Source organism: Mesocricetus auratus, unplaced genomic scaffold (genome assembly GCF_017639785.1).
Source record: "Mesocricetus auratus isolate SY011 unplaced genomic scaffold, BCM_Maur_2.0 Super-Scaffold_100015, whole genome shotgun sequence".
Taxonomy (NCBI): Eukaryota; Metazoa; Chordata; class Mammalia; order Rodentia; family Cricetidae; genus Mesocricetus; species Mesocricetus auratus.
The window spans coordinates 63,133,593-63,159,933 of NW_024429198.1; the positions used below are offsets into that span (position 1 = coordinate 63,133,593).

At 47.0% G+C, this 26,341-nt stretch overlaps 1 protein-coding gene across 3 annotated transcripts in view; it reads right to left on the reverse strand.

Moving 5' to 3' along the window:
- Window positions 1-26,341, reverse strand: part of Epb41l4a (erythrocyte membrane protein band 4.1 like 4A) — a 192,189-nt gene that overhangs the window by 51,169 nt on the left and 114,679 nt on the right. For all 3 annotated transcript variants that reach the window (XM_040758055.1, XM_040758052.1, XM_040758054.1), the window contains 8 exons: window positions 22,878-22,975; window positions 21,979-22,099; window positions 20,028-20,115; window positions 17,605-17,693; window positions 16,953-17,016; window positions 7,795-7,886; window positions 5,817-5,894; window positions 768-889 (listed from right to left, as the gene is read on the reverse strand). In XM_040758055.1, the coding sequence (XP_040613989.1) occupies window positions 768-889; window positions 5,817-5,894; window positions 7,795-7,886; window positions 16,953-17,016; window positions 17,605-17,693; window positions 20,028-20,115; window positions 21,979-22,099; window positions 22,878-22,975 (752 nt within the window). The remainder of the gene's footprint in view (window positions 1-767; window positions 890-5,816; window positions 5,895-7,794; window positions 7,887-16,952; window positions 17,017-17,604; window positions 17,694-20,027; window positions 20,116-21,978; window positions 22,100-22,877; window positions 22,976-26,341) is intronic.

The window sequence follows — 26,341 nt, forward strand, 5'->3', positions numbered from 1 at the left end:
CTTAACACTACTCCAAAAACAAAGTATAGCCATCAGGGAAGTCATGCTAATCCCTGATTACTATCCAGGTGTGGTGACCACACATGGAATCCCAGCACTTGGGTGGTGGAGAGAGAATATCAGGAGTTCAAAGCCAGCCTTGTCTACATCGTCCAGGCCAGGCTGGGATATATGAGTCCCTGGCTCCTCCAAATTACGGAAAAATAACAAAAATATTAGGTAATAGTAATGACGGATTGTTCGAAACTTTCCAGAGTCAAAGTAAAATTTCTAGAGTTAGAAACAAAGAGACTAGAGTTAGGGAGGGGCTGAGTGGCTGGGCATCTGCAGTACAAGTGTGAGCACCTGAGTTCCAACCCCCCCCCCCTTGTCCTAAGTGAAACAGCAGGGAGGGAGCGATCGTGCACTTTCAATCACCGTGTTCCTGCAGAAACACGGAAGGCAGAGCCAGAACAATCCCCAGAAGCTCACGGGCCTGCTAGCTCGGCATATGCAGCTCTGAACAACCAAAAGGGGACTCTGTCCCTAACAAGAGAGAAAGTGAAAACCAACACCCAAGGGAGACCCAACCTCCATATACGCACTGCCATGTGTGTACACATACATGGACACAAATGTTAGCATACACATACGCACACTGTACACTCAAATTATAATACATAAAACTAAGAAGATTCCGTAACTGTCGTCACCACCTGAGCACATTTTACACACCAGCCTAAAATAAGCTGCTCAATCATTCGGACGCCCTGGGGTTGACTACTTACCAGCCGGTTGAGTTTGCGCTACCCTCTTGGGGTACGTCTTGCTTCGACTTCTCACCACGTTCTGATTGGGCCGGGGGAGTTGGATAGAAAGATCTCGGCTCATTTGCAAAGCTGTCCTGCCACTTGAAAATGCGACATTCTGATTAGCAAAAGTAAAACCATAGGGCCAAAGAATTAAAAAACAACAACAGTACAGTGGAATTATCAAGAAGAAGAGGAGGAAGGAGAAAGAGGGGGAGGAGGGAGAGGAGGAGGAGGGAGAGGAGGAGGAGGGAGAGGAGGAGGAGGGAGAGAGAGGAGGGGCAGGAGAGAGAGGAGGGGGAGGAGGAGGAGGGGGAGGAGGAGGGGGAGGAGGAGGAGCCCAGATGCCACAGAACATAAGCATGCCAACATTCTTATTGATGCCCATTATACTACAGACCAGGAAAGTAGCACTGACCTAAGGGTTGGACTCACATCAGATAAAAAGAAGAGCTCACTGAGGGACTGGCAGGAAGGGGAAATTTATCAAAACTTGGGTTTATGTTTAGGCAGGACGGGCTAGGAACAAAGGTTGCAGATGGCCTGGGAGCCCAGAACTAACTAAACACTTAGAGAAGCCATGGTGGTCGACTATGCAAGGACAGTCATCTTACTAGCCCATCCCGAGACTACGCAAGGGCAGTCATCTTACTAGCCCATCCCGAGACTACGCAAGGGCGGTCATCTTAGCCCATCCCGAGACTACGCAAGGGCGGTCATCTTACTAGCCTGGCCCGTGCTGCGCTCACACGGCACGTTGCGCGGCATCCCCCGAAACAGACGAGTGTGATCTTGTTTCTCAGCCCTGGCAAAATCAGCTATTTGTTTAATCCGCTCACTTAACAAACCACGTGTCCGGAAAGACGGAAAGCAGACCTAGAAGCCCACAGGGGACTTAATTCTCCCATCCAAGTACTGAGTACTAACCAGGCCCGACCCTGCTTAGCTTCAGAGAGCAGAGGAAATCAGGCGTGTTCAGGGTGGTATGGCCGTAGTCGGGACTGGCTTCTCTAGCGATCATGTGAGGGTCTGGAGCCAAGCTCTTCCTTCCCTGAGCAGGCATTCTGGTTAAAATCAATCTCTCTCTCTCTCTCTCTCTCTCTCTCTCTCTCTCTCTCTCTCTCTCTCTCTCTCTCTCTCTCTCTCTCTCTCTCTCCCCCACCCCCCCTCTCTCTCTCACACGCACACACACACACACACACACACACACACACACACAGCTTATACGTTGAAGGTTTGGCTCCAGCCAGTAGCCAAAATGAGAGGTGACTAGCTTGTGAAGTTAACAGTCTCAGCAATGGGTTAATCCATCGGTCAGTTTACCGACCAATAGACTGCTAAAAGGCAGGGCCTAGTGGGAGGAAGTTGGTCCCTGAGGTGTGCCTTCCAAGTGAATATGTGTAACAACGTTCAGGTCTGCCTACTCCAGACTTTCTCCAACGTCAAAAAGGCTTGGGTGGTGTGCACCTCACTTCACAGAGGAAAAAAAAAACATCTGTCATAAAAATATAACTAAATGTGCAGACCAGGGGACATTTTATAATGAAATTATACTTCATTATTCAATTTTCCTCATAGTTTCTCTCTCTCTCTCTCAGGAACAAAGTAATAAGAAAATTACTTCCCAAGATTAATAACACTAAGGTCCAGAAACATCAACTAATCTACTACAGGCTATACAAGTTCCAAGTCTAGAACGGGGTTCAGACTCCCCATCTGGCCAGCACAGAGCAGTCGGCAGGCACGGAGAACAGAACATTTAGCAGTTTAATGTGAAATTCCAAGCCTCGTGGAAAGCTCAGACCTGCCTTTTTCCTAGCCTTTTGGGGGCTCGTTTGTTGGTTCGTTTTAAAGGTCTCCGCAGCCCCCTCTCATCCTCTGTATTACACTGTGCTGTATTACACTGTGCTGTATTACGCATGCTCTTCCTCTCTGGTTTCAAGTCGTGGGCACGCACTCACGAGAGTCCTCATACCCACGCCTCCTCGCCCCCTGGCACATGCATCTTCTCTACTCTGGTTGGCAAAGCCACCACCCTTGAGCATCAGGAAAGGAGAGGGACAGGACAGGGGAAAGCTGCCCGGCATCCGACAGCAGATTTGCTGCTTAAGGGTCCTTAGCTTAATGACTGTCCCGGGGGAGGGCTCCAGTTTCTGGCCTGTAATTGAGGACACGATACCTCTTTGGTGGGCCGCCAAATAAACAGTGCTTGGGAAAGCACCTGACACCAGCCAGGCTACCCCTGAGAGCTGGGTCTCTCCACACCTCGTGAAATTTGAGAGCTCCGATGCTTCAATCCTACGAAGAGGACGAGGACGCCTGCTTCTCGGGCCTTCTGTGAGGCTCCCGCCACCCATTCTTTCAAGGAGCTTAGCAACAGTTAATAGGAAAGGCTCACTTTCACGGGACTCCAATAAGGAGATATTAATATGTAACAAAATACTTAATCAAAGACTTCATCAGTCTCCATTTCAGATTACCGGTCCCTCAAAATAAAAACAAGAGAGTCAAAGACTCACACTTCAGCTCAGCCCTCTGACCAACTTAGTTTTGAAACCTGATTGTCTCACATCACTTAAAATGTTTGGTTTTTTTTCCTCCTTAAATCATAACTAGCTTTCCTGAAAGTTGTTAGAATGACCCTGGTGTTCAGCAAGTCCTAAGACAGAAAAGAGAAAGACTGGAAAGCTGTCTTCCTCTCCGTACATACATAAGAGCCCCTGCAAACACACACACACACACACACACACACACACACACACACACGCTCGCGTGCATGCGCATGAATGCACAAATGTACATACTCATGATGCACACATACACATACACGCAATCACACACACATGCACACACATGCACACATGCACACACTCATGCATTCACAAATGCACACACTCATGATGCACACATACACATATGCACATACACGCAATCACACGCAAGCACATATGCTCACACACACATGCACACATGCATGCTCACACACACCAACACTCACACACTACAGCCTGGGACACAGCTCCTTTGCTGCCATGTCACATGCCCTGCAAGAAGTGACTATTGTGCTCCCGATCTACTTCATTTCAGGGTATCTCTAGATTACTTTATAAAAAAGGCAGGCATGTGATATGTGACACCAATGAAAAGGAAGCTAGTTTGCCAACTCTTATCACTAAACAGTCTACATTAGTGACCATCAGAGACCTGTCTTGCCTGACCTGGGACCAGACAGATGAAATGCCTCTTTCCCACAGGTGGCATGAAGTTAGTGCTTCTTACACACAAATAAATAGATTTGTGTTTCATTAAGATTTAGTAGGCACTTAACATTAGCCGTGAAATCAGATTTAGCAGAACATCCAATTCTGCAAAGGTTATCTTTAATTGCTTTCTTGGAAAAATATATATTTAATATGCAAAATCCAATAAATATAATTTCTAATAATAATTCCCAGTAGCCACAATATTTGCATTTCAATAAACTTGAGAAATCAGGTATGGCTGTATTTGCAGAAGCCAGCTGACTCCGGTGTATATTAAACAGCATGATTATAATTTTAATCATCTAAACGCTAAGAAGACAGATGCCTCTCCATTAGCTGCAGTCCGTTGACAAGGAGACAGATTTAAGTATTTTCTCTCTAGCCTTGGCAATGTTATGATTGGGAAAACAGCACAAATTCTGGGTATTGCCTGTTCTTCTGAGTGTAACAGTATATAACTATCCTCTTAAGTATCTCATAATTCCATTCTCATCTAAGGAAGAACTCTGAAAATCTGAAGGCTAAACATTTACACATCAGCAAAAAACCTTCACACAAAATAGAAAGTGCCTAGAATAAATAATCGTTTCCTTTCTGTCACCAAACGAGCAAACACTCTACTAGATATCATGTTCACAGGAAGCACTGGACATCTACCATTGATCACTCTTAAGGACTGCCTCCTCTTCTCAGATTTAAGACTCTGAAGCAGATCATTAAAAGAGAGGAATTAAAATCTGGCCTCCTGCAGCCCTGCAGACATGACCTTCTTTCCCGTCTCCCGCAGAAGCGCTTCATCCAGTGCTGTCCCTAACCAGCTGATGGAGTCGTCTCCTAGGCGGCATTTCTGCACCATGCTTGGCTTCGTGGAGCCTGGTGGCCCGCTTCTCTGCCTAAGGAACGCCGCCCCTCTCTGATGGCAGAGTGGTTGGAGCTGAGTCTTTGCCTATGTGAGGCCCTGGCAGCATCCCTGAAACGTCACGGCTCTCCACGGAATGGAGAGGAACTGAGGCCAAACAAATGCCTTTTCAAAATACAGGGCTCACTCCCACTTTTATCGCAGGTGTCAGAAAAAGCAGGCGGCGAGCTGCATGGTGGTCAAGTTTTCCCTCCACGAGCTGAGTCTGTTAGTAAGGAAAAGCACAGGCCACGGGGCCACGGATCCCACTTTGCTGCTCTCTAGGGGAAAGTCCCTTGGTGTCCCCAGGCCTCAGTTTCCTCAGTGCAGATAACATCACGGAAGACTGTGATGGGTAACTGAAGTAACAGGAAGTGCTGAGCAATGAAAACACGCCCAGCAAGGTCGATATAAGGCTAGCGCTACTATAAGCAGGTTCTATATGTATGCAACTGAGGCATGAAAAAGCATGCTTTGATGCGTAATATAAACCATTCAGCGTGGGATCAATACTCAAACATCACAACCAGTCGGTTATAATCCGGAGTATCTGCCTTGTTTCATCATCACAGAAGAAAATGGGAAATAACTGATCCTCACAGCAAAATGAAATCCTGAATGCAACAACTTCTACTGTGCTCTAAAAAGCTCATAACTTTACATAGCCAATGGAGACGTTAAACACATTTGAAACTGGAAAGTCATTTCTGTCGAGAAAGATTTATTTATACAGTACGCTGCCACTGCCGGTGGGGAGGGGGAACCCGCATCTCTCATTATGCCTGTATGTGGGTAACTGAATTAAAAACTTATTTACATGCACAAATCCCGAGGTGTAGGTGTGTGTGTGGGGGAGATATCATTTACCTGTATCGATGCTTGTAACTTATGGACCCAAACTTGCTGAGTTTTCTTGACAAAGAATTTGACTCTGTTTCTGGCATTCTAATTAATTTTAAAAAGAAAAACAAAGATTTGTAAATATTAGTATAACATTTGAGCACAAAGCTATACAGAAAACGATTCAATAGACATGGCCAAAATATTTTACTTATTATACATACTAGGAGGAAATAATAGCTCTTATGTTAAAGATTTTTTTTTTTTTTTTGGTTTTTACGAAACAGGGTTTCTCTGTATTGTTTTGGAGGCTATCGGTCCAGCCTGGCCTCGAACTCACAGAGATCCGCCTGCCTCTGCCTCCCGAGTGCTGGGATTAAAGGCGTGCGCCACCACCGCCCGGCTAAAGATGTATTTTTAATTTGCATGCATGCTTGAACATGTGTGTGTTTCTCCCCCCCTCTGTGTGTGTGTGTGTGTGTGTGTGTGAGTGTATAGGTCCACATGAGTGCAGGTGCCCATGAGGCCAGAAGAGGGCGCCAACACCCTGGATAAGGGTTAAAGGTGGTTGTGAGCTGCTGACATGAGTTCTGGGAATTGAACGCAGGTTCTCTGCTAGGACAACAAGCTCACAGAACTACTGAACCATCTTCTCAGACCAAAAACTATGACCAGTTACTTTAAGCCAAATTTAAAACACGGTTCACTCATACTTTCTGAAATTCTCTAGGAAATGCCAATGGGGCCACCTTATTCTTTCTTATATTATCTCCTGAGTTTTGTCACTATTCTAATTTACTCGTCTGAAGGCTGAATGGCAGCTAATCACATCAGATGCAGTGCTGGTTCACTCTTCGTACAATATACTCCAGCATTTCCCACCTTGGAGCACTCTCAACAGACACCACCATGGAGAGCTCCCGGGCCCAGTGTCACTGATTGTGGGGACAGTCTCAGGCTTCTGGGTCACCTCTTTCCCCTAATAGACCAGCATAGACTGTGCAAAGGACTCTTTTTTTTCTCTTGAGACAGGGCCTCACTACATAGCCCTGGCTGTCCTGGATCTTGGTATGTAGATCTGGCTTGCCTGGAACTCACAGAGACCCGCCTCTGCCTTCCGTGCTGGGATTAAAGGCGTGCGCCTGGCGGGACTGACAGTCATTTTTGTAATACTCCAGTACAAACAGTATGGGACTAAGGGGAAGAATCCAATCTTGGGTCAACAAACAGTGTGTCACCAACTGAAGTTGGTTTTGTTCTTGTTTTGTTTTGAACTTCACAACAAAAGGGCATGAAACAATAAAAAAAAAGTGTAATGATTTCAAAAGTAGCCTACCAAGCCAGAGAGTGTGACGGCACACGCCTGTCCCAGCACGTGGGAGGCAGAGGCAGGAGGGTCGCCCAGCTGCACTGAGATGTCTCACAACTGCTTCAGCTGCAGGACATTACACTCACGGCCAAACACCAAACACCAGATTTTCATCTACATCACACAGGTGCTGGGCAGTTCTGAGCTTTTTACATACAGTTTTTAAAAATTATCCCTGAATTGTTCTTACGGCATGAGCAAAGAATGCCAACCTGAACGTAAGTACGTGTGTAGATGTAGCACACGTGTGTGTGTATACATGTGCATATCAATCTGAACGTATGTACATATGCATATGTACCACACGTGTGTGTATACATGTGCATATCAATCTGAACATAAGTACATATGCACATATACCACACGTGTGTGTATACATGTGCATATCAATCTGAACATAAGTACATATACATGTGTACCACACGTGTGTGTATACATGTGCAAATCAATCTGAACATAAATGCATATGCACATGTACCACACGTGTGTGTATATATGTGCATTAATGCAACCAAGAGGATGAGGAACCTAGAAATTAAACAACTATTTCTACATTCACAGAACACAGTACTTGTTACAGAAATCGAGCAGGACCCTCATTCACTGTCGCGGGGACAGAGCGCTCTGTTAACATACCTAAAAAACGTGTGATGCTCCACACTACACTTCCAGAGATGCTTGCAAGCAGTTTTGCTTCGGGCTTCAAAAAAGAAGGAGGTTTCGTTGCACTGCAAGAGACAGGGAGAGAGCAGGGATCACTGGCTGTCATGCTCTGTGGAGGGCAGCCCTCCTCAAGGGCTGAGAAATCCGGATGGACAGAGGTTAGCACCGAAAGAGCTGTTTTCGGAAGGCCGCATTAAAAACGACTTTCCACTGTCTACAATTATGAAACGTAACTTCTATCTAAATCTCAGTGGAGTCACCTTTATTATTTCCTCCTGTGTTGTCTTGTGACTATGGATAATCCCAGCAATGGCACAGGAAGCCTGCAGGGCTGCCCATGATGAGTGGCCACTGTACACAGAAAACACCGATTGTGGAACTCAGCTCCTAATGAAGAAAGGGATGCCCATACACACAGTCCTGAACCCTACTGTTTTCAGACATGGAAAAATCACACTCAGACTCAGGAGGAAGCGGCAGAAGGGGCAGCCTCCAGGGCACTGAACCGTTGGGCGGGCAAAATTAAAGTCCCCAATAGATGCAGTGCATCGGGCAACAGGTATACAAAAAAGTTTAGTTAACTGCTATTTTAATCTAGTGGTTATTCAATACACAAGAAGCTGAGAACACGAGACTCTGTGTGTGTGTGTGTGTGTGTGTGTGTGTGTGTGTGTGTGTGTGAAATGCTATTTTCAAATGATGAGACAGAAGATCAGGCAGAAGAGAATAAGCTCCAGACGCTCCACGAAGTTACACATCGATAAATCATTGATGAAAACCAAACGCTAGCCTCAAACACAGCAATTCTCGTAGAATGAGTTTCTTATGAACGCATAAACACAATATTGGCAGTGCACAACAGTAACTGCAACTCCCACCCTCCACTTCAACAAGGGATGTAACATTTGTACACGCGAAGTTTCCCCCAAGCCCAACCTGAATGATGCCACCTAACTTAGGCGTGTATCTGTAAATGTGGGGCGACGCAGAAGCATGGCCACACGGTCACGTTACAGCAGAGCCTGCCCAATGCCAACACCTCATGAGGTGAGGGAGAAAACGTGGGGAAATTCTCAGGGAGTCTGCTTAGGCGTCACTGTGAGCAGACAGCACATGGGAAAAAAATGGAGCCAACGGGCAGTGAGGTCAGGCCAAGATGTAAGTGGAAACGGCCACAGGATGCCCGTGGGCGGGTAAGCACACCGGCCCCCCCGCAAGAGAGAGGCCACGCCTCCTGCCACGGCACTGTCCCCCGGGAATGTGTAAGGTGGGCCTGAAGAGGGGGCAGGGGTCAAAGGTGACTCACAGGTCGATGCTTGTGAGGTGGGTCAGAACGAGCCAGGAGACGGGTGCCAGAGAGGCTGGGGAGAGGGGGCACACGTCTCCAGGGGCACAGAGAGGTGAAGCGGACTCCGAGGGCAGTTACTGCCTTCCGTAGCGAGGCTACCTGGCTATCTGTATGAAATGTAGGGCTATGGGGGGAGATTCTGTGATGTGAGGACATCCTTCTCCTGACAGCAGGAGAAACTGAGGCTGGAGAGGAGCAGAGACTGGGCAAGGCAAGAAAGCCCAGGCTCCCGAGAAGACACAGGAGGCGCTGAGAGAGCGATCACTCTCCTTCCCGTTTTCTCCTCAAAAGCACAGGCTGCCCAAGGTGAAGTCACAGTAGCAGTTCAATCCCTCCCTGCTGCCACTGTCCCCAGTTCCCATCTCCAGGCTTGGCCACCATTGGACTGTCCTAACTACAGTGCCCAGATCACTCATTTCAAAGTTTGCCTGTGAGTGCATCCTACGGGGATGAGTCACTAAGGATAAAGGAATGCCGGGGCAGGCTGCCTCTCCCTAGCCACACACAGGGACAGGCCATCTCCCTGTGCTTTTCAACAATGGGAGCACCAGGCATGACAGTGCACACTGCTCTCACCATGGATGACGAACAGGAGCAGAAGCCGGCCTCTAACACGCTCAACATCCCAGCAAGAGCATCCATCAGGAAGATACACATAAGTACCTAAGTCAAACTTTCAAGAGCTGTCATTACCTAGAACCCAGATTTCCAAAAGTACAGGGGAAATTTTAAATTATCCGGTCTTTAAAATAAAACACATTTCCTCCCCATTCCAAACTTTGCTCGGAGTGTTTTCCAGTTTATCCTTCGTATGTCTGCACTATTTTGCTTTTCTTTAGATGGGGGACAGTCACTGAGTGAAGGAACACAAAATACTTTAAAACTGCCTAAGCATCCGAGCACACGCGATGGGTGTGCACGCGGGGGACCTCCACCCACTGAAGGTTGCAAGAACGAGGGGGAAATGTGAGGCTCAGTGGAGGAGAGCTTGTGTAGCATACATGAGGCCCTGGGATCCACCTCAGCACCACAAAAGGAAAATGATGATAAATAAAAGAACTCTCCTGATGAACTGATAGAGTCATTTCTAGGAGAAAAATAAGGAGAAATGTACAAATACTTTTATACCCTGCAACCTTCCAGCTAAGGAAGAGTAATTCGAGGACATATGTGCTCTCTCTCTCTCTCTCTCTCTCTCTCTCTCTCTCTCTCTCTCTCTCTCTCTCTCTCTCTCTCTCTCTGTAACACACACACACACACACACTTTAAAAAACAAAAATGCAGAAAACAAACTAGAAAGCAGTGGGATTCAACAGCTTCAAGGAAAGGTAGGAAAACCCTGGAAAAATATGGCGTTTGGGACGCTCCTCCGGGCGTATCTTTCTGTGCAGACCCAGCCTTTAGAAGAATGTTAATCTTCCGCATATTTAAAACACAGACTTAAACAGGCAAGAATGTAAGGCAGAGGGAGCCGTAGCTGGAAATAAATAACCCTAATTGGATTTTGAGGCTACAGAGAACCACAGCAGCGCAGGAGGAAGGGAGGAGTGATAGGAGGGGAGGGGAGGAGGCAGGCAAGCCAAGTAGACGGTGAACAGGAGGCACAGAGGTCCTGGGTCCTCACACACGGACGAAAGAACTGCACATGGGTAAAAGAGCCGCAATCTCAGGGTCTTGACCACAGCAACTCTAAAACTGTTTGGTATAAGCAGAAGACTAAATGTGTAGCGACTGGAAGCAAAGGTTCTCATGGCCAACGACAGGACATGAAATATGGAAATGAGAAAGGTAAGAGAGACCTGTATGAAGCAAACTCATAATTTCTCAGCTACATGTGAGCCCGCACCCATGCACACGCAATGTACGTATGTGTGTCTTCATATTTCACGCATGCGTATCTGGGCAGTGTCTGTGCCTAGGCGTGCAAGACCCTCTAGTCCTGGCCACTGAAGAGCTCAAAGTCACCCTCTAGCCAAGATCTGGGCCACCGCCCACTGCGAAGTGCCAGGAATCCTTAGAGACGTGGCGGATGCTAAGCTGGGGCGAAGCAGACTCGGATGCATCTGAAACCAGAGCGTGCTGAAGGAAAAAAGGTCCGCAGCAACGATGGGAGCAGGTTCGAGGAGCCCAGAGGCCAGGCTGGGGACTCCTGGTCATCAAATCTAGGAATTCTCGGTCGCCAGAACCTCCAGGTGCTGGGATGTATCATAAATCATCGGGAGGGGAAAGGATTAATCAGTCCATGCCAAGGGCAGGTGAATAAATGACAGGGAGAGAAGGCAGGGATCCTGCCCTGCAGTGGAGTGCCGGGTCTGAAGATACGTGTGAAGGGGAATGGGAGACCTAGAAAAACCAGCGTTTTCCAGCATTACCATAGAAGATTGGATTAGGTAGAGACGCCCAGTGAATGCTAAACACACAGGAGAATTCTGACAAGGAAGGAAGTGCTTGCATTGATTTACTGTTGTCTCCCTGTGGGCTGCTTGCTTTTTAGCTTTGGGGGGATGGGTACCCACAATAGAAACTACACATTGAAGAAATCGGGTGACATCACAGCCAGCGGCTCAAACTCAACAGACAGGAGCCGGCAGATGGTCCCTGTGGGCCTCCAGATGTGACGCCCTGAGAGAGACCCTCCTCACCAGTCTGACTGTATAGCTGGGAATGCATGACGCACTCTACCCCACAAAACATCAGAAAGGCATGAAAGGAAGATTTTTTTTTTGCTTGACTACAGTAGGGCAAGGTTGTGTTTAAAACATCCATACCATAAAAGATAAAGGAATGCTATGAGAACATTCCAGACTGAAGGGAGCTAGCCAGAGTTTATGACATGGTGGGGGGGGGACACACAGAGCATGGGGATATTATCAGGACAAGCAACAAAGAAAGAGGATTTACAGGAATTTTGCATCAGTTATATTATGTGTAAGAACCCCCGTGTATGTAAACCAACCTCCTGGGTTGACCAATAATGACCAAACACTCCTGGCTACTATCACTTCCTGTGTACACTCGCCAAAGCTCCCCCCAGGTTCTGCCAGGAGGTCCAGTTACTCCTGGCTTAACCAGGGGCCCTTTGGTTTCACATAAAAGTACTCGCTCCGTCACTTACAAACATGCTTCCTATATGCTGGGTGACAGGTTTGGTGCTGGGGACTGCACCTTCTCATGGTTGCCAGAACTCAGAATTGTGACTCCAAATCCTTCCCCAGCCTTTACCAAAATTAGTATACCAAGACAAGCTAATGATTCTCAAATTCATGTATCATGCTGGTTCTGGTCCTGAACTCTGAACTCACAGAGCTTACCTTTTTATTCACAATCTCTACATAGATGCCCGGGAGAAATCTCTATGCATTCACCCAAGGGTTCCTGGGTCTCCTCCTCCCACACAGGTGCTACCCACAGAGCCTCCCACTGCCTGTCTCAGGTGGAAGGATTGCTGGGAGTTTGAGGCCAGCCTGGGCTACACGCTAGGGATTTGCCTCAAAAAACTAACAAAAAAAGGGCAAGGGACACTAGAGATGGCTTAGCACTGCCCTGAGTTCAGTTCTCAGCACCCGTGTCAGGCAGCTCACCCCGCCTGTGACTCCAGCTCTACAGAGATCCAGGGCCTTCTGTCCTTCACTGACACCGGCATTCACATGTGCACATGCTTACACACACTCACACACACATGTGCACACAGCCACACATACCTGTACACACACCTGTAAGCACACATGCACACACCCATACACACATGTGCACACACCCACTCACACCTGTACACACACCCACATACCTGTACACACACCCACACACCTGTACACACCCACATACACCTGTATGCACACACCTGTACACATACCCACACACCTGTACACACACCCACACCCACATGTGCATACACCCACACACCTGTACACACGCACACACCTGTACACACTTGCACAACCCACACACCCGTACACACACCGGTACACACACCCACACACGTGCATACACCTGTATACACACGCAACACACCCCCACACACCCATACACAAACACACACAATTAAAACGAAACAAAACCAGAAAATGGAAAGCAAACATGCAGGGCATGGCAGCATACACCTTTAATCCCAGCACTCGGGAGGCAGAGGCAGGCGGATCTCTGTGAGTTCGAGGTCAGCCTGGTCTACAGAGCGAGTTCCAGGACAGGGTCATTACATAGAGAAACCATGTCTCGAAACCCCCCCCCTAAAAAAGCATAGATTCGCAACAGCAGTAAGAAACAGTAAAACACATAAAAACAGAACGTACAAAACTTCAAGCAGGCACATATAACAAGAAGGAAAATTTCTCTGATACAATATTAAGCACAAAAGTATAGATACGCTGAGCATGGTGCCTTACCCAGCACTTTGGAGGCAGAGGCAAGAAGACTCATGATTCCAAGGCCAAATGACCCACAGGGTAAGAGTCAAGGATTTACACAACTACATAGGGATAATCTCTCCATACCTACATGGATGGCAAGTTTATCCGTATATAGTTTATATATATAGTATGCACACACGCGCGTGCACACACACACACAAAATGCATTTACACCAGTGAGGCAAAAAAAAACCTATAAGCAGCAGTCATACTAGAATGTTAATAATCACTGCCTCTAAATTTTAGAGTACTAGGAAATACTGATTTTCTTCTTTGCGTTGTATTTTCTGTATCTTCTACCACTATCATGTGAAACCTTTACCCAGAGCTTACGCTTTCCGTGAGGTGTAATCTAAACCACAGCGCACTTTGAGGTGTATACAATGCACGGAAGTGTCTCTGAACTTGGCCTCAAAGCACTAAGCACACAGAGTTAAGTCTCCTTAACCAGACAGTGGACCAGAAAACCAGCGGACTAAGAGCTTCAGTCATTTCTCAAGCAGAATGAGATTACGGTTCCAGGTGATGTGTTTTAAGAGGCTTTTAAATTCAATATGTGATTACATTAGGCCTCCATGATAATCAACTTAATTCTACCATTACACAAATCACTGCTTCACACGGAGGAACCCTGTGGAGGGGAAAAGAAAGCCCTGCAAACAGGAACCCTCAGGGAATAGCATGTTTTGGTTAAATTAATGTTGCCATTTAATGACAAGTTTAGGACGAGGCATGGTGTCGCAAGCCTGTCACCCCATCACTTGGGAAGTAGAGGAAGGCAATCCCGAATTCCAGGTTACAGTCAGCTTGGGCTATAAAATATGTCATAAGCCCCAAAGCCTCTGCAGTAACTGACCAGCTTTGGCACCTTACTTAAAGGTGGCTGACATCTGTAGGCTTTCAGGACCCAGGGCAGTGGGGATGTAATAACTCAGGCTCCCCGCAGCATCCACTCCATCTCAAAGCCAGGAAGGGGGGGGGATGCCTGGGGACCAGCTGGTATCTGGAGAAGGCATCACAGAGACCACCACGGGGGAGTGAGTGACACAATGACATCAACATGGTTGACGTTCCGGCTGGTAATAAAGATGCAGGAGAAGCTGAAGGCTTGGGGGACTGGGGACCTTACCGATTCCTTCTTCCACGACAGCAGAAGAAATGTTAGAGCAGAGAAAACACACACAGAGTTTAAAAAAGAAAGAAAAGTAACTCACAAGAATAATTCAGGCCGAGGGGAGGATGTCCGAATAACAGGGTACTCACTCCCATGGGAGTCCTAGTACTCTGCCAGCACCTCCTGCCAACCTTTATCTATAATGCATTTAGTAGACGGGGTTCTCTGTGTCAAGTCATGCGGACCCCGTGGCAAGGCAGGGAGAAAATTACAAGATCCGACAAACGAGCTTCTCTACTTCTCAAATGTCCCAGTCTACTCATCCATTGGCGAATCCTTTAAGACTGGCATACTGAATTAGGAGTTTAAGAACAAAACTAATTCCCTCCCCACCTCCCCCCAAAAACCTGTACAATTAAGAGCTTGTATGCAACTTGGGGGCTAACACTGTCTGAAAAGTCTAGAATCTCCCATGTTCACAAGTTCAAATTCACCTCAAAACCTAATTTTAATTTCATGAATAATAACAGCCAATATTTCCCCCTCCTCTCCGAGAGGAAGAACAGAGAATATCAGAGTTTGGGTGTCTGCATTACACCCAACAAACCAGGTCATTAGCCTCTTCACAGATATTTCAGAGGAGTCTCTACAAGCGAGACCCTCTGCTAAATACCACGCCCTGAGCCCCTGGGTCTGCTCCACTGTGCTGATAGCCCCACAAGTGGTCATAAAAGCACTGGTTTATGTCTATAATATTTATTACCCCCCAAAAAGGTCAGTTCAAAGCCTGTTGTGTTAGCACACACCAGCACTTGGGAGGCTGAGGCTGGAGGATTACCGTGAGTTCAAGTCTACCCTGGACCACACAACAAGTAGATGGCTAAATAAGGAAACATACCAAGATCCTGTCTTAGCATGAATTCGTGACAAGAGTTGTAGGAGGAAACTTAGGGCTGCGCCATTAGGCACGCAGCGCTTTGGAGACGCATAGGGATGCGGTAAAGAAAGGGAGGGACTGAGACGCTAACCACACCCACTTTGGGTGTGACTAGAGACAGAGACTAGTGAACTACGCCGCTAGCCAGGCCCACTTTTGGGCGAGGCTAGATGTGTATACGGAGGTGGGTATAAAAGACCAAGCAGCAGAGCCTCTCGCCCTCTTTTCGGCTTCCGGTTCCGTAACGAAAAGCTACTTGACTCATCTGGGTGGCCCGTTTTCTCTTGTAAGTAATTTCTACAATAAACAGTTACCTATACCCTCAACAAGCGTGCTGCTTATCGTTACAGAGACAAAGGGTGAAAGGAATCAGTTCCACACTCGTTTTATTCTCTGTGTGACGTTAATAACAGACCGTGGGACAGGTCCCTCCTACACCATCTTTTCACCATTTACCCTGCGTGGGTTGCACCAGCAGCTCGAAATGCAGCACGATATTCACAGACCGATCAAAAGAAAACCTTTGCACCCTTGGCATCTTTGGCGGGATTCGAAAAGCTACCTGTGGAAGGCATGACAAGCATGGCCAGGCACACACATTGTACCCACTGCCTGGAACACTGCCAGGTGCCATGAGGTCTTCAGGGCCCACCCCTTGACTTCCAGCCTCCTTGAAAGCACCCAGAATTTCCATCCGTTCTGTGCACCACGCTCAGCAAGTTAAGAACAGATGTGTGGCCGAGCGGTGTGGCGCACGCCTTTAATCCCAGCACTCGGGAGGCAGAGGCAGGTGGATCTCTGTGAGTTCGAGGCTGGGCTGGACCGACAGCCTCCAAAACAATACAGAGAAACCCTGTCTTGTAAAAACCAAAAAAAAAAAACAAAAAACAAAAAAAACAAAAAACAAAAACCAAAAAAAAAAAAGAACAGATGTGTGATACCCAACGGGCTGTTTTGTTTACTGTAGGGCAGAAATGAAGATGCATTTCTGCAGTTCCACACGGCCCACACACTTTTCAAATCATACGAATCCCACCTTCACAGGCAGGACTAAAAAGCGACTTACAGAGATAATACTGACCACCAAATTCTCTCCTCTGCCTGCAAAGGTTTTTTTTTTTTTGCCTTCTTTTGATAAAACTAAAACATTTCCCCCATCCTCTTCCACAAGAAATGTGTGTGTGTGTGTGTGTGTGTGTGTGTGAGATAATCAACCTGGCCCTATGTGGGTGCCACTGAGGAAAGTGTGGTAGCTTCACTCCACAATGTCTTTTAAGTCATTAATGAGCAGGTGAGCCAAAGAGCTCTACGCTCACAACAACTTACATCTTTTCCCAGGACTCTGAGTTCAAACTGGGTTTCCTTGAAGTGCACCTTTGTAATCCGGGGCCTGTAAAGCAAAAGCAGACAGTGCTGAGGTTGCTGTTTTCAGAGAACTTCCCTTTTCAGAAGTCAGAGGGCTGTCCAGCAGGAAAAGGTGGAGAAATACAGAAATACAGGCTCTTTCGTGTGCTGCCAAGGACACTGCGGAGCACCTCTGTATCTGGCCACCCTCCCTGTGCTTCTCCACAAGCACACACACACACACACACACACACACACACACACACACACACACACACACATACACGAGCTTGGAATCCCCACGCCCTGAGGGTACCACCTTCTGCACATTCGCAGGGCCACGGTTCCCCAATCCCTCCAACCCTTCCCCAGGCTGAGCTGAAGCTCCAGCCAGTCCTGGGTCCTTGGGCCGCCAGCGCACACAGGGATGGGTGGGAAATCTTATTTCTGTGGGCCAAAGATTCCAGAGCCGCAACCACGACTGAGAATCACCAGGGAGGCCCACACGTTTATAGCCTACTCTCCGCCGGAAAGGCAGGTGACTTCAACCCCAGGCACGCCGGCGCACAGGCTTCCCAGCCCAATGAACACAGTGCACAACGTTACAGCAGCTCTGTCCCCAGGTCATACTTACCAGAAATACTTCCCCACTTGCTTCTTATTCTTATAGATAACAACACCCACTGGAGTTAATCCTAAGAAATACTCAGACTTGTTCTCTCCCTAAAAAACAAACAAGCAAACACATGTATTCCCAGGACCATCAGTTTATACCAAAAGAAGTCCCAGGTAAACTGGCCGTACAAACATAATGTGTTAGAACAGTTATATAACTGACAATAATTATATAGTATAATAATTAAGATATAACTAATCCTGGACTTAGGTTTTGAAAAGACACAACAAACCAAAATAAATAAATAAATAAATAAATAAATAAAAGACTAGCTGGACTGTCATAGGCTAATACGCTGCTCCTCCTCCTCCCTAGTCCCTAAGAAACCTTTTCTTCCTACCAATCCATACTAGTGACTCCAGTTCATCAAAAGAAGCAGGGGTGACAACCAGTCCTGAGCACAAGCCACCAAATCGGCTCCCTCGGAATCTCCAGTGACAGAGGCCAAGTGTCAAAACACAAGGTGTGTGTGGGGGGGGACTCCAAACAATTCTGTAGCCACACCTCGAGACCCACTGGTTTCTACCAAGCTTGCTTTCAAACGGTTTGTCTTGGTCTTGCTCTCTGATGTCGATAAAGCTAGGCCCAGTTTACCAGTGTAACAAGCCTCCTGAGAAATTTCAGGCAGCAGCCTGCAGACAGAGGCTTCAGCTTCCTGAGGTCTACCATGGTCCTTCCTACCTCTGCTTGTAACTTTAAGACTGTTCAAAAACATCGAGAAGCACAATCCCTTCTCATAAATCCTGGGGAGCACTCATTTCCAGGCAATGACAAATCTCAGATGATTAAACAGGACCCTGAAGTGACAGAGCCACAGGCCAGGAGGGTGCCGACAAGAACATGCACAGAGCTGTCCCATGACTGGTTTGCAAGCAGAAGACACTGCTCCCGAAAAACCCAGTCATTGTCAACCTTCACCTCTAGGAACCATCCTCAGAGGGAGGGAGACCTAATGGATCAGGTCATTTCCCACAGACCCTTACCCATGGGGACCTAACAGATCGGGGTTGTTTCTCACAGATCCTTACCACCGCCCCCCAAAACCAAAAACATGTTTGGGAATTAAGACGAGCATTACCCAAAGCACTTTGCAGAAGCCTCTATGCATTTCCTAGGGGTGTGTTTTTAAACACCCCAAACCTACCAAGAGGACACCAGAGAAGGCAACTACTTCATGGAGTTTTAAAGATATCTTCCTTCCTTCTTTCATTTATTTTTTGTTTTGTTTTGTTTTTGAGACAGGGTTTCTCTGTGGCTTTGGAGGCTGTCCTGGAACTCGCTTAGTAGACCAGGTTGGCCTTGAACTGACAGAGATCCGCCTGTCGCTGCCTCCCGAGTGCTGGGACTAAAGGCGTGCACCACCACTGCCTGGCTTCGTCTTTCATTTCTTACTGCATGGTCCGGGCTGGTGTGAAATGTGAGACTGTCGGCCTCCACCTGGGACACAGTGCTGAGACAAGAGAATTGTGCTACTCAGATCTTAGAGGCGGGCGTTCCTGAAATCAGCAGGGTTTCACTCTCTAATGAGACTAGCATCTAACACGGGGGACTTTAAGATTCCCCCAGTCTGTAATGTCCATTATCACATTGAATTGTGTGCTCAAGGATGTTTCTAACTGCAAAACATGAACCAGGAACAATGGCAGGTGCCTGGAATCCCAGCACTCCACAGATAAAGACAAGAGGAGTTTGAGCCAGTCCAGGCTACCCAACAAGACCCTGAATGGCTGACCGAATGAGAAGTGTGGTTTCTTGTTTCAGAAAACACTAGTTAGCTAAAGGTATGCTATGAAATGGGTTCGGGAATGGAAATATGAAAGTGATAGCTGAAGAGGAATGTCTGAGAGGGCGGAGCCTGGCTCTGGAATGCTCATGCGGGTCTGATGTATGATACTGACAATAGCTGGAGGGTTCCCATAGCTACTGAAGAAAACTGGCAGAAATGTTTCTATCCAGGCAATTACTCACTCTCCTGATGACAGAACACTGTCCATCAACCTAGATCCACCGGTCACTGCACCAGAACCTTTGCCCAACACCTACTTTACCTGGCAAAGGGCTTTATTTTTTTTCCGCCATAAAAATCCATCTTTCGAAACCCTCCCGTTTTCTGTCCAGTATCATCAACTGTAGGCCGATTTTAAACTGTCTTGACATTTAGCTAAGCCCTTTGGAACGCTTATCCAGATTGTGTTTGCAGGCCCAGTTAATTGTTTTCTACACGTGGAAATATAATCACGGACTTCTATGGGAAACTCATTAGGGTTTAATCCACGTAAGAGCTGCTCGCCACACAAGAGGACAGACTCCCTTCGGGAGTTTGGCTTTTTAACCAAATGTCACCAGCCTGAAGTGCTCTCCGCTAATTAACTGTTACTCACGTAGACAGGATGGAGGTCAACGCCGTACATCTCCAGGGATTTAGCGGTCCTCAAGTAGTTCAACTCAGCCTCAGCGGGAGCCTGGCCCCTAAACCCAGAAGACAAACAAGACGTTTTCGCATGCAGCTCCTCCACTTAGAGAAAGAAGATGACTTCAGTGTGTTCACTAGAGACTCAAGACCCTGCACTGGTGTAGAAGATCTTGCACTGGAGGGAGACACTGGCCTTCTGGGTGACAAGAAGTTAGTATTTATAGTAAGTTAATTTCATTTACCAAACCTGTTTCTGCTCATTATGGCCTGTTCCCGAATTCTCGGTTTGTATTAAAAGATCTCGGTTTCCAAAGCTCCCAGAGAGGTTATCAAGAACATACGCATTCAAATTAAAAAGCAGCCACTTTCCAAGGAGCAAACATGTCACCACGCACCAGCACCAGCAGCTGTACGTCGGCAGCAGCCGGAGCTGGCACCACACCAGGCAAGGACTGGTGGGGGCCCCACTACCCGGCAGGGGTCACGGCGGCCGCTCCCGAGCACAGGTGCATCCTGGAAGCACATTAGTTAACACTCAGGAACGGTGAAGTGCTCGCCATTTTCATAACGGAGTACAGAAATCTTCCTACAGCCTTCACTGGTGCTAATATCCAGTGAACGCCATTTGCTCTTAATGAGGGTGAGCATCTGCCAGGAGTCTCCCGCAGATGAACCGGGGGCGGGGGGGATACTGTGTGGGGGCTGACTGCTAACAAAAGATGAAGGCTGCTAAGAGTTGAGCGTTCTAAAAACTGAGGCTCGTTCTGTGACTGCATTCCGTCACGTCAGCCGCTGTGCGCTCAGACGAAAGCCCAGAAGAATGCTCTTCGTTAAGTTGGTCACAAGAAAACTACCAAGTTTTGATCATGCTTTATTCTTAGAGAGAGATGACTGGCCACGCTGTCGCATGAAACCATGTATGAAGGCCTTTCTCCAAAGACCGGTAATTTCGAAACATAGTTGTACTTTGAAACGCCTAATAGAATTAGTATTCGGAGACTGTGCCAAACACACCGCCCTTTATAACATGTAACAAGCTCTCTCTTGTTAGCACCCACTTCAGCAAAGCCTTAAAACGAAGGAATCTATTTCCAGGCCACAGAGCATCCTAGTGCGGTGCTAACCCACGACAGAGGGCCGGCCCCTCTGATTGCTATTCAGCAATTCACTTCTGCCTCTGCCCACTGAGGCAGGTCCACTCTGCAAACATTTTTATGTTGAGCAGATTAATTCTACATTTTTTCTTCACTATAATAGATCTGAAACCAAATATATTCAAAAGGGAATGTTTCACAAGAAGAAAAAAAAAGAGAGAGAAGTTAATCACTATAGAGGATTTAACCAAAATAACTATAATTAAATTATAACTTCAATGCTCTGAGCTTTTAACTGCAAATCTTCCCAGAGGAGCATATGGACTCTCAAGGTGCATGCAGGGTTAGCATAATGACCGTGGAAACTCCACGACAGCGTCTGCAAGAGCACAGAACTCATTGCTATGGCCTAGACAGGATTTTCTGCTCCTCTTTCTAAAGAGGGCAAGTATTCAATACATAAATGCATCTTTAGGGTTTCACAAGATAGTAGTGATGGGGGAAAAAACCTACAAAACCCAGCTCTTACAGAATGATTCCACCTGTGTAAAAATCACAAAACATAAATCTATAAAAAATTAATTTTCTCTATGGAAATTATACAGAGGAAAGGTCAGAGGTCATTAGCCAAAACTGCGGTGCCTTTAGGTACTGGGTTTACCGTCGCCTTTATAGCTGGCATTTCCCATGAACATTCATCATAATTATAAAAGAAGCAAAGGGAAAAGGGCGTTCGGGGAGCAGGTGAATTTATCACTGGAAGCACGCTATGACTGTCTTAGCCATCAATGACGGCGGCTGACACAGCCTGAGGTGTGAGCCTACATTAGAGTCTTATGGATCCGTTCTATGGCTTCTTCCAGCTCCTCCTTCTGGTCAGGAACAAACCGGTACTCTGACACGTACCCTGCGGTATGCTTATAAGGGTCATGATCTCCAAGTTCGGCTGGAAGACAAAATGCAATTTTATTCATATAGTTTTCCCCTTAACTATCACAGGTAAGGGCATGTCGGGGAAATACTTCTAAAAATAAAGGGATGGAATTTTTCCAGCATGCTTAATACACATTTTTCTTCAGATGCCTTAGCCATTTATTGATGTAGTTAACTACTAAATAACCTTCCTTAAAACACTACTAAAAAAAAAAAACTTCTCCAAAGACATGGGTGTGGTACAAACAGATTAGGATTTAGAAAATTATCACCTGTCTGCTTTCCCACAGAGCCTATTGTCATTTTATTTCAATTGTTCTCATCAGTGTATATGGAATATAATGAACATGCAATTTTGAGTAATGTAGCAACTAGGACTTAGGGTGTGTATTCCAGGAACCCTGGGGATGACCCCAATGTATCCGTGTGCAGACAATGAAACCAGAACGAGCACAGCATTCAAAACAAGTATGCTGCGAGTGATGCTCCCAGAAACACACCATAGTCCTGGGTCTGCCCTGCCACCATCAGCACAAAGAAGCAGAGCAACTTCTTCCTGCAATAATCAGCTAAGGCCAACCCCGTTCGTCTGGTTGACATTCTGCCTGGGATATCTGTTCTATCCAACGTCTAGTCTACTGGGGTCTCAACAACAAAGGCCAGGCAGGCTTATCTCATTGTTCCCACGCCAAATCTGAAATGCACCCAGAAAGTACACTTGCATACAAATAAAAATCCCAGTATTCCCCCCTATGAGTTTCTGAAGCAAAATATATGTAAGTGAAACCTACCCTGGATGGCGTAGGCTCCCAGCTGAGCAGCAATGTTAACAGGGCAGGGCAGCCGGCCCTGAAGGGCATCTTGCTTCACCTGCAAGAAAAACTGATATCTAAAAGAGAAATGGAAAAAGGAGATTAACAATCTCTGATGCTGCTCACACTTGAGCCCTAACCAGCAAGAGAGAACCCAATCACCCTTACTTAAAGGAAAAAAAAAAAAAAGCAAACCGCTCCCATCCCTCTGTGAGGAGTTTAATGAACAAACAGGGATGGCGCCAACCAACGCACTTTTTTTGTTTGTTTGTTTTTTGGAGACAGGGTTTCTCTGTGGCTTTGGAGGCTGTCCTGGAACTAGCTCTGTAGACCAGGCTGGCTTCGAACTCACAGAGATCCACCTGCCTCTCTCTGCCTCCCGAGTGCTGGGATTAAAGGCGCACGTGCGCCACCATTCCCAGCACCAACCAACGCACTTTATATGGCTTCTCTGAGTTACTGAACCCTCAAGGAAGTGGAAGACGTTAGACTGCCAGGCTTGGACGGTGGCTCGGCTGCTCGCTACATCTGTAGCCTTTTCATGCTACTTAGTTTCCTTAAAGGCAGTCGCTGCTCAACTCTCGGGATTGGGAGAGGAAGAAAATACGTGGATCCTACCTGACATCTACAAAGGCACAAAATCACGTGTAGCAGACGAAATCAACACTGTAGTGTTTCCGTTCATCTTCCCACTTATCAAGACCCTGCTCATTGTTTCAGCTTTGCTCATTCCCTGATACTTCTTACAATCGTAGTGCTGAGAAGTGTTTTGCAACAATGTAAAAATTGTAACACCTTTTATATATTTTACATACAATAACCTAGAAAAATGAGGTCAGCGCTGCTATCTTCATTCCGAGATGAGCTAACTGCCCAAGATCTCACAGCTAGTTTGTTGGCAGAAGCAGAACTATGGCCCAAGCAATTGGATCCCCGACTTCTCCCAGTCAAGAGACTCTATGTGAGCCGGGGGATGACTCTGCTGGTAATGTGCTCACTGTACAAGCAGAGTTCGATCCCAGGAACTTGCATTTAAAAAATCAGACACTGTGGTGTGCTTGTATACCCAGCTTCAGGAGGCAGAGATGAACAAATTCCTGGAGTTCTCTGGCAAATCGGCCTCGTCTAATTAACAAGTTCCAGGCTAGTGACGGAGCCTGTCTCTAAATTCAAGGTCGACAGTGCCTGAGGAGTAATATCCAAGGCTAATCTCTGGTCTATACACAGGCACACATGCGCATGTCACACACAAACACACACACACACACGCACACATACACACGTGCACACAAGGGGTTCTGTGACTCTGATTAGGCCATCCAGGCTTCCTGCCCCCCCCCCCCCGGAAGAGAAGAGGCAGCATCACAGACCAGCACGTCATATCCAGCTGCTGTGACTAACTGTGCACCGTCCCCCCACCCCAATACCTGCATCCTTCAGGCTGCCCTGTAATTTCCCTTCCTTTGTAAGGTGACGCTCAATGTCACTGGGAGAGGCGAAGACAAGAGAAATAAATGGATTCTAGAAACCATCCGTGAGAAATCTCTTCTCCAACTGCTTACAGCTACAGCCCTATGAGGAAATCCAAACGCTAGAGGCCACACGGTCATTCCCAGAAGACGGCTATCACACTGGAACGCGTCTGCAGGCTTAAGGCAAAAACCTCCTCAGCCGGCTGCTTCGGGAGCTGGCACGCCCGTCTCGCGTGACCATGTGAGAGAAAGCTAGGAACGATGGAAAACCACCCCGACACCCGCACGCAATCACAAAATGAGAGTGTAGCGGTAACACGCTCCTCTCCACCCCTAACCCAGGACCCTGGCGGCTTGAGACCTGGGGTCTGCCACATTCCCGTTTACCCTCCTTCCAGTCTGCTTAAGGTACGGAGCGCATTTCCAGAGGTAAGGACGGCTGTCCTCCCTCCTGTAAGTTCTCAGGAAAACCACCACACAGAAGCATAAAGACGTTCTCTTCAAGCGGTGGAAACTAGGCCTTTCCTCATCACATGGTCCCCCACGCAGCTACAGAATGGAGGATGAACTACGTGGGGTGTACCCATCTTTTAAATGCAGATGGCTCCACAGGACTATGGTGGGGTGACTTGACTCACAGCTACATGAACACATATGCCCAGAAAGTTCTGATTAATAGTTTGATAAGCCTATGGGCAGTTTATAGGGCCACTGACAGTGGGACCCAAGATCTATCCCTATAATGCAGGAACTGACTTTTTGGAGCCCATTTCCTATGGAGAGATACCTTGCTCAGCCTGGGGGGGGACAGGGAGGGGGGCGTGCCTTGGTCCTGTTTCAATGTGGTGATGGGGCAGACTTCATCGACCCCTCGTGGAAGGCCTCACCCTCTCTGAGGAGCAAAAGCAGGGGTGAGGGGAGGGGAAGGTGGGGGGAGCCGGAGGAGGGGACAGAGGAGGAACTGGAATTAGTATGTAAAAAAGAAAGAAAGAAAGAAAGAAAGAAAGAAAGAAAGAAAGAAAGAAAATCTTTCCTACCACAAAAATCAGCTTGGTAAGCCTGGAAGGCCATCTCAGAGCTCCACATCGACCTTTTGCTATTTCTTGAAGCAACAAAAGGAAAAACAGAAAACAGCTATCATTTTCTCCACTTCAGCCACTCTACCAACGGCTGCACAGCCACACTGTGTGCGCTGGAATCCGTACTAAGCATGCGTTAACTCACTATATTCTTCCAGTCGTCTCTCCGTGGAAACACTAAAACCCATGAACCAGAAGAGACCTGGCTGAATGGTAAAAGAGGCCCAAGCAAGATATATGAAATAGCATGATGTTTTTAAAAAATCTATTTATATGGGGATCCTGTAATTCTGTTATGTAGACAAAACAGCTGAGATTTTTTTAAAAAAAAAGGTTACATAGTTTTCTCAAAAATCACACAACCAATTAGAGGTAAGATTACACACATACAAGCTTTCTTTATCTTACATTTCATATAAAATTAAGTAAAACTTAGAAACCAATACTGAGTAGGATGGAACAATGCTCCAAAGAACAGAATCAAGAGAATCACTCTATTTGGGATTTTTGTTTAATTTTTTTTTACTCTGAACTCATGGCAATCCTCCTGCCTCAGCTTCCTAAGTGCTAGGATTCCAAGCAAGAGCCACCACAACGCTCAGCTGAACTTAAGCTTGAGAACGCTGAAATTTGGCTTCACAATACTAGCCACTAAACAGTGTCCTTTAGTAGCCTACAAAGGAATTTCTCTTTACCTTCCAGCCAGGGAGGTGGCTCAGTGCATTAAAAGTGCTCGCTGGACAAAAACTCGGTGGCTCAAGTTCCGTCTCCGGAGCCCGCATGAACAGCCAGATGACGTGGCAGCATGTCTCTACAACCCCGGCATTACCACCACCAGATGGGAGCCAGAGACAGGAGGATGTGATGGAAGCATGGGCGCCAGTCTAGCCAA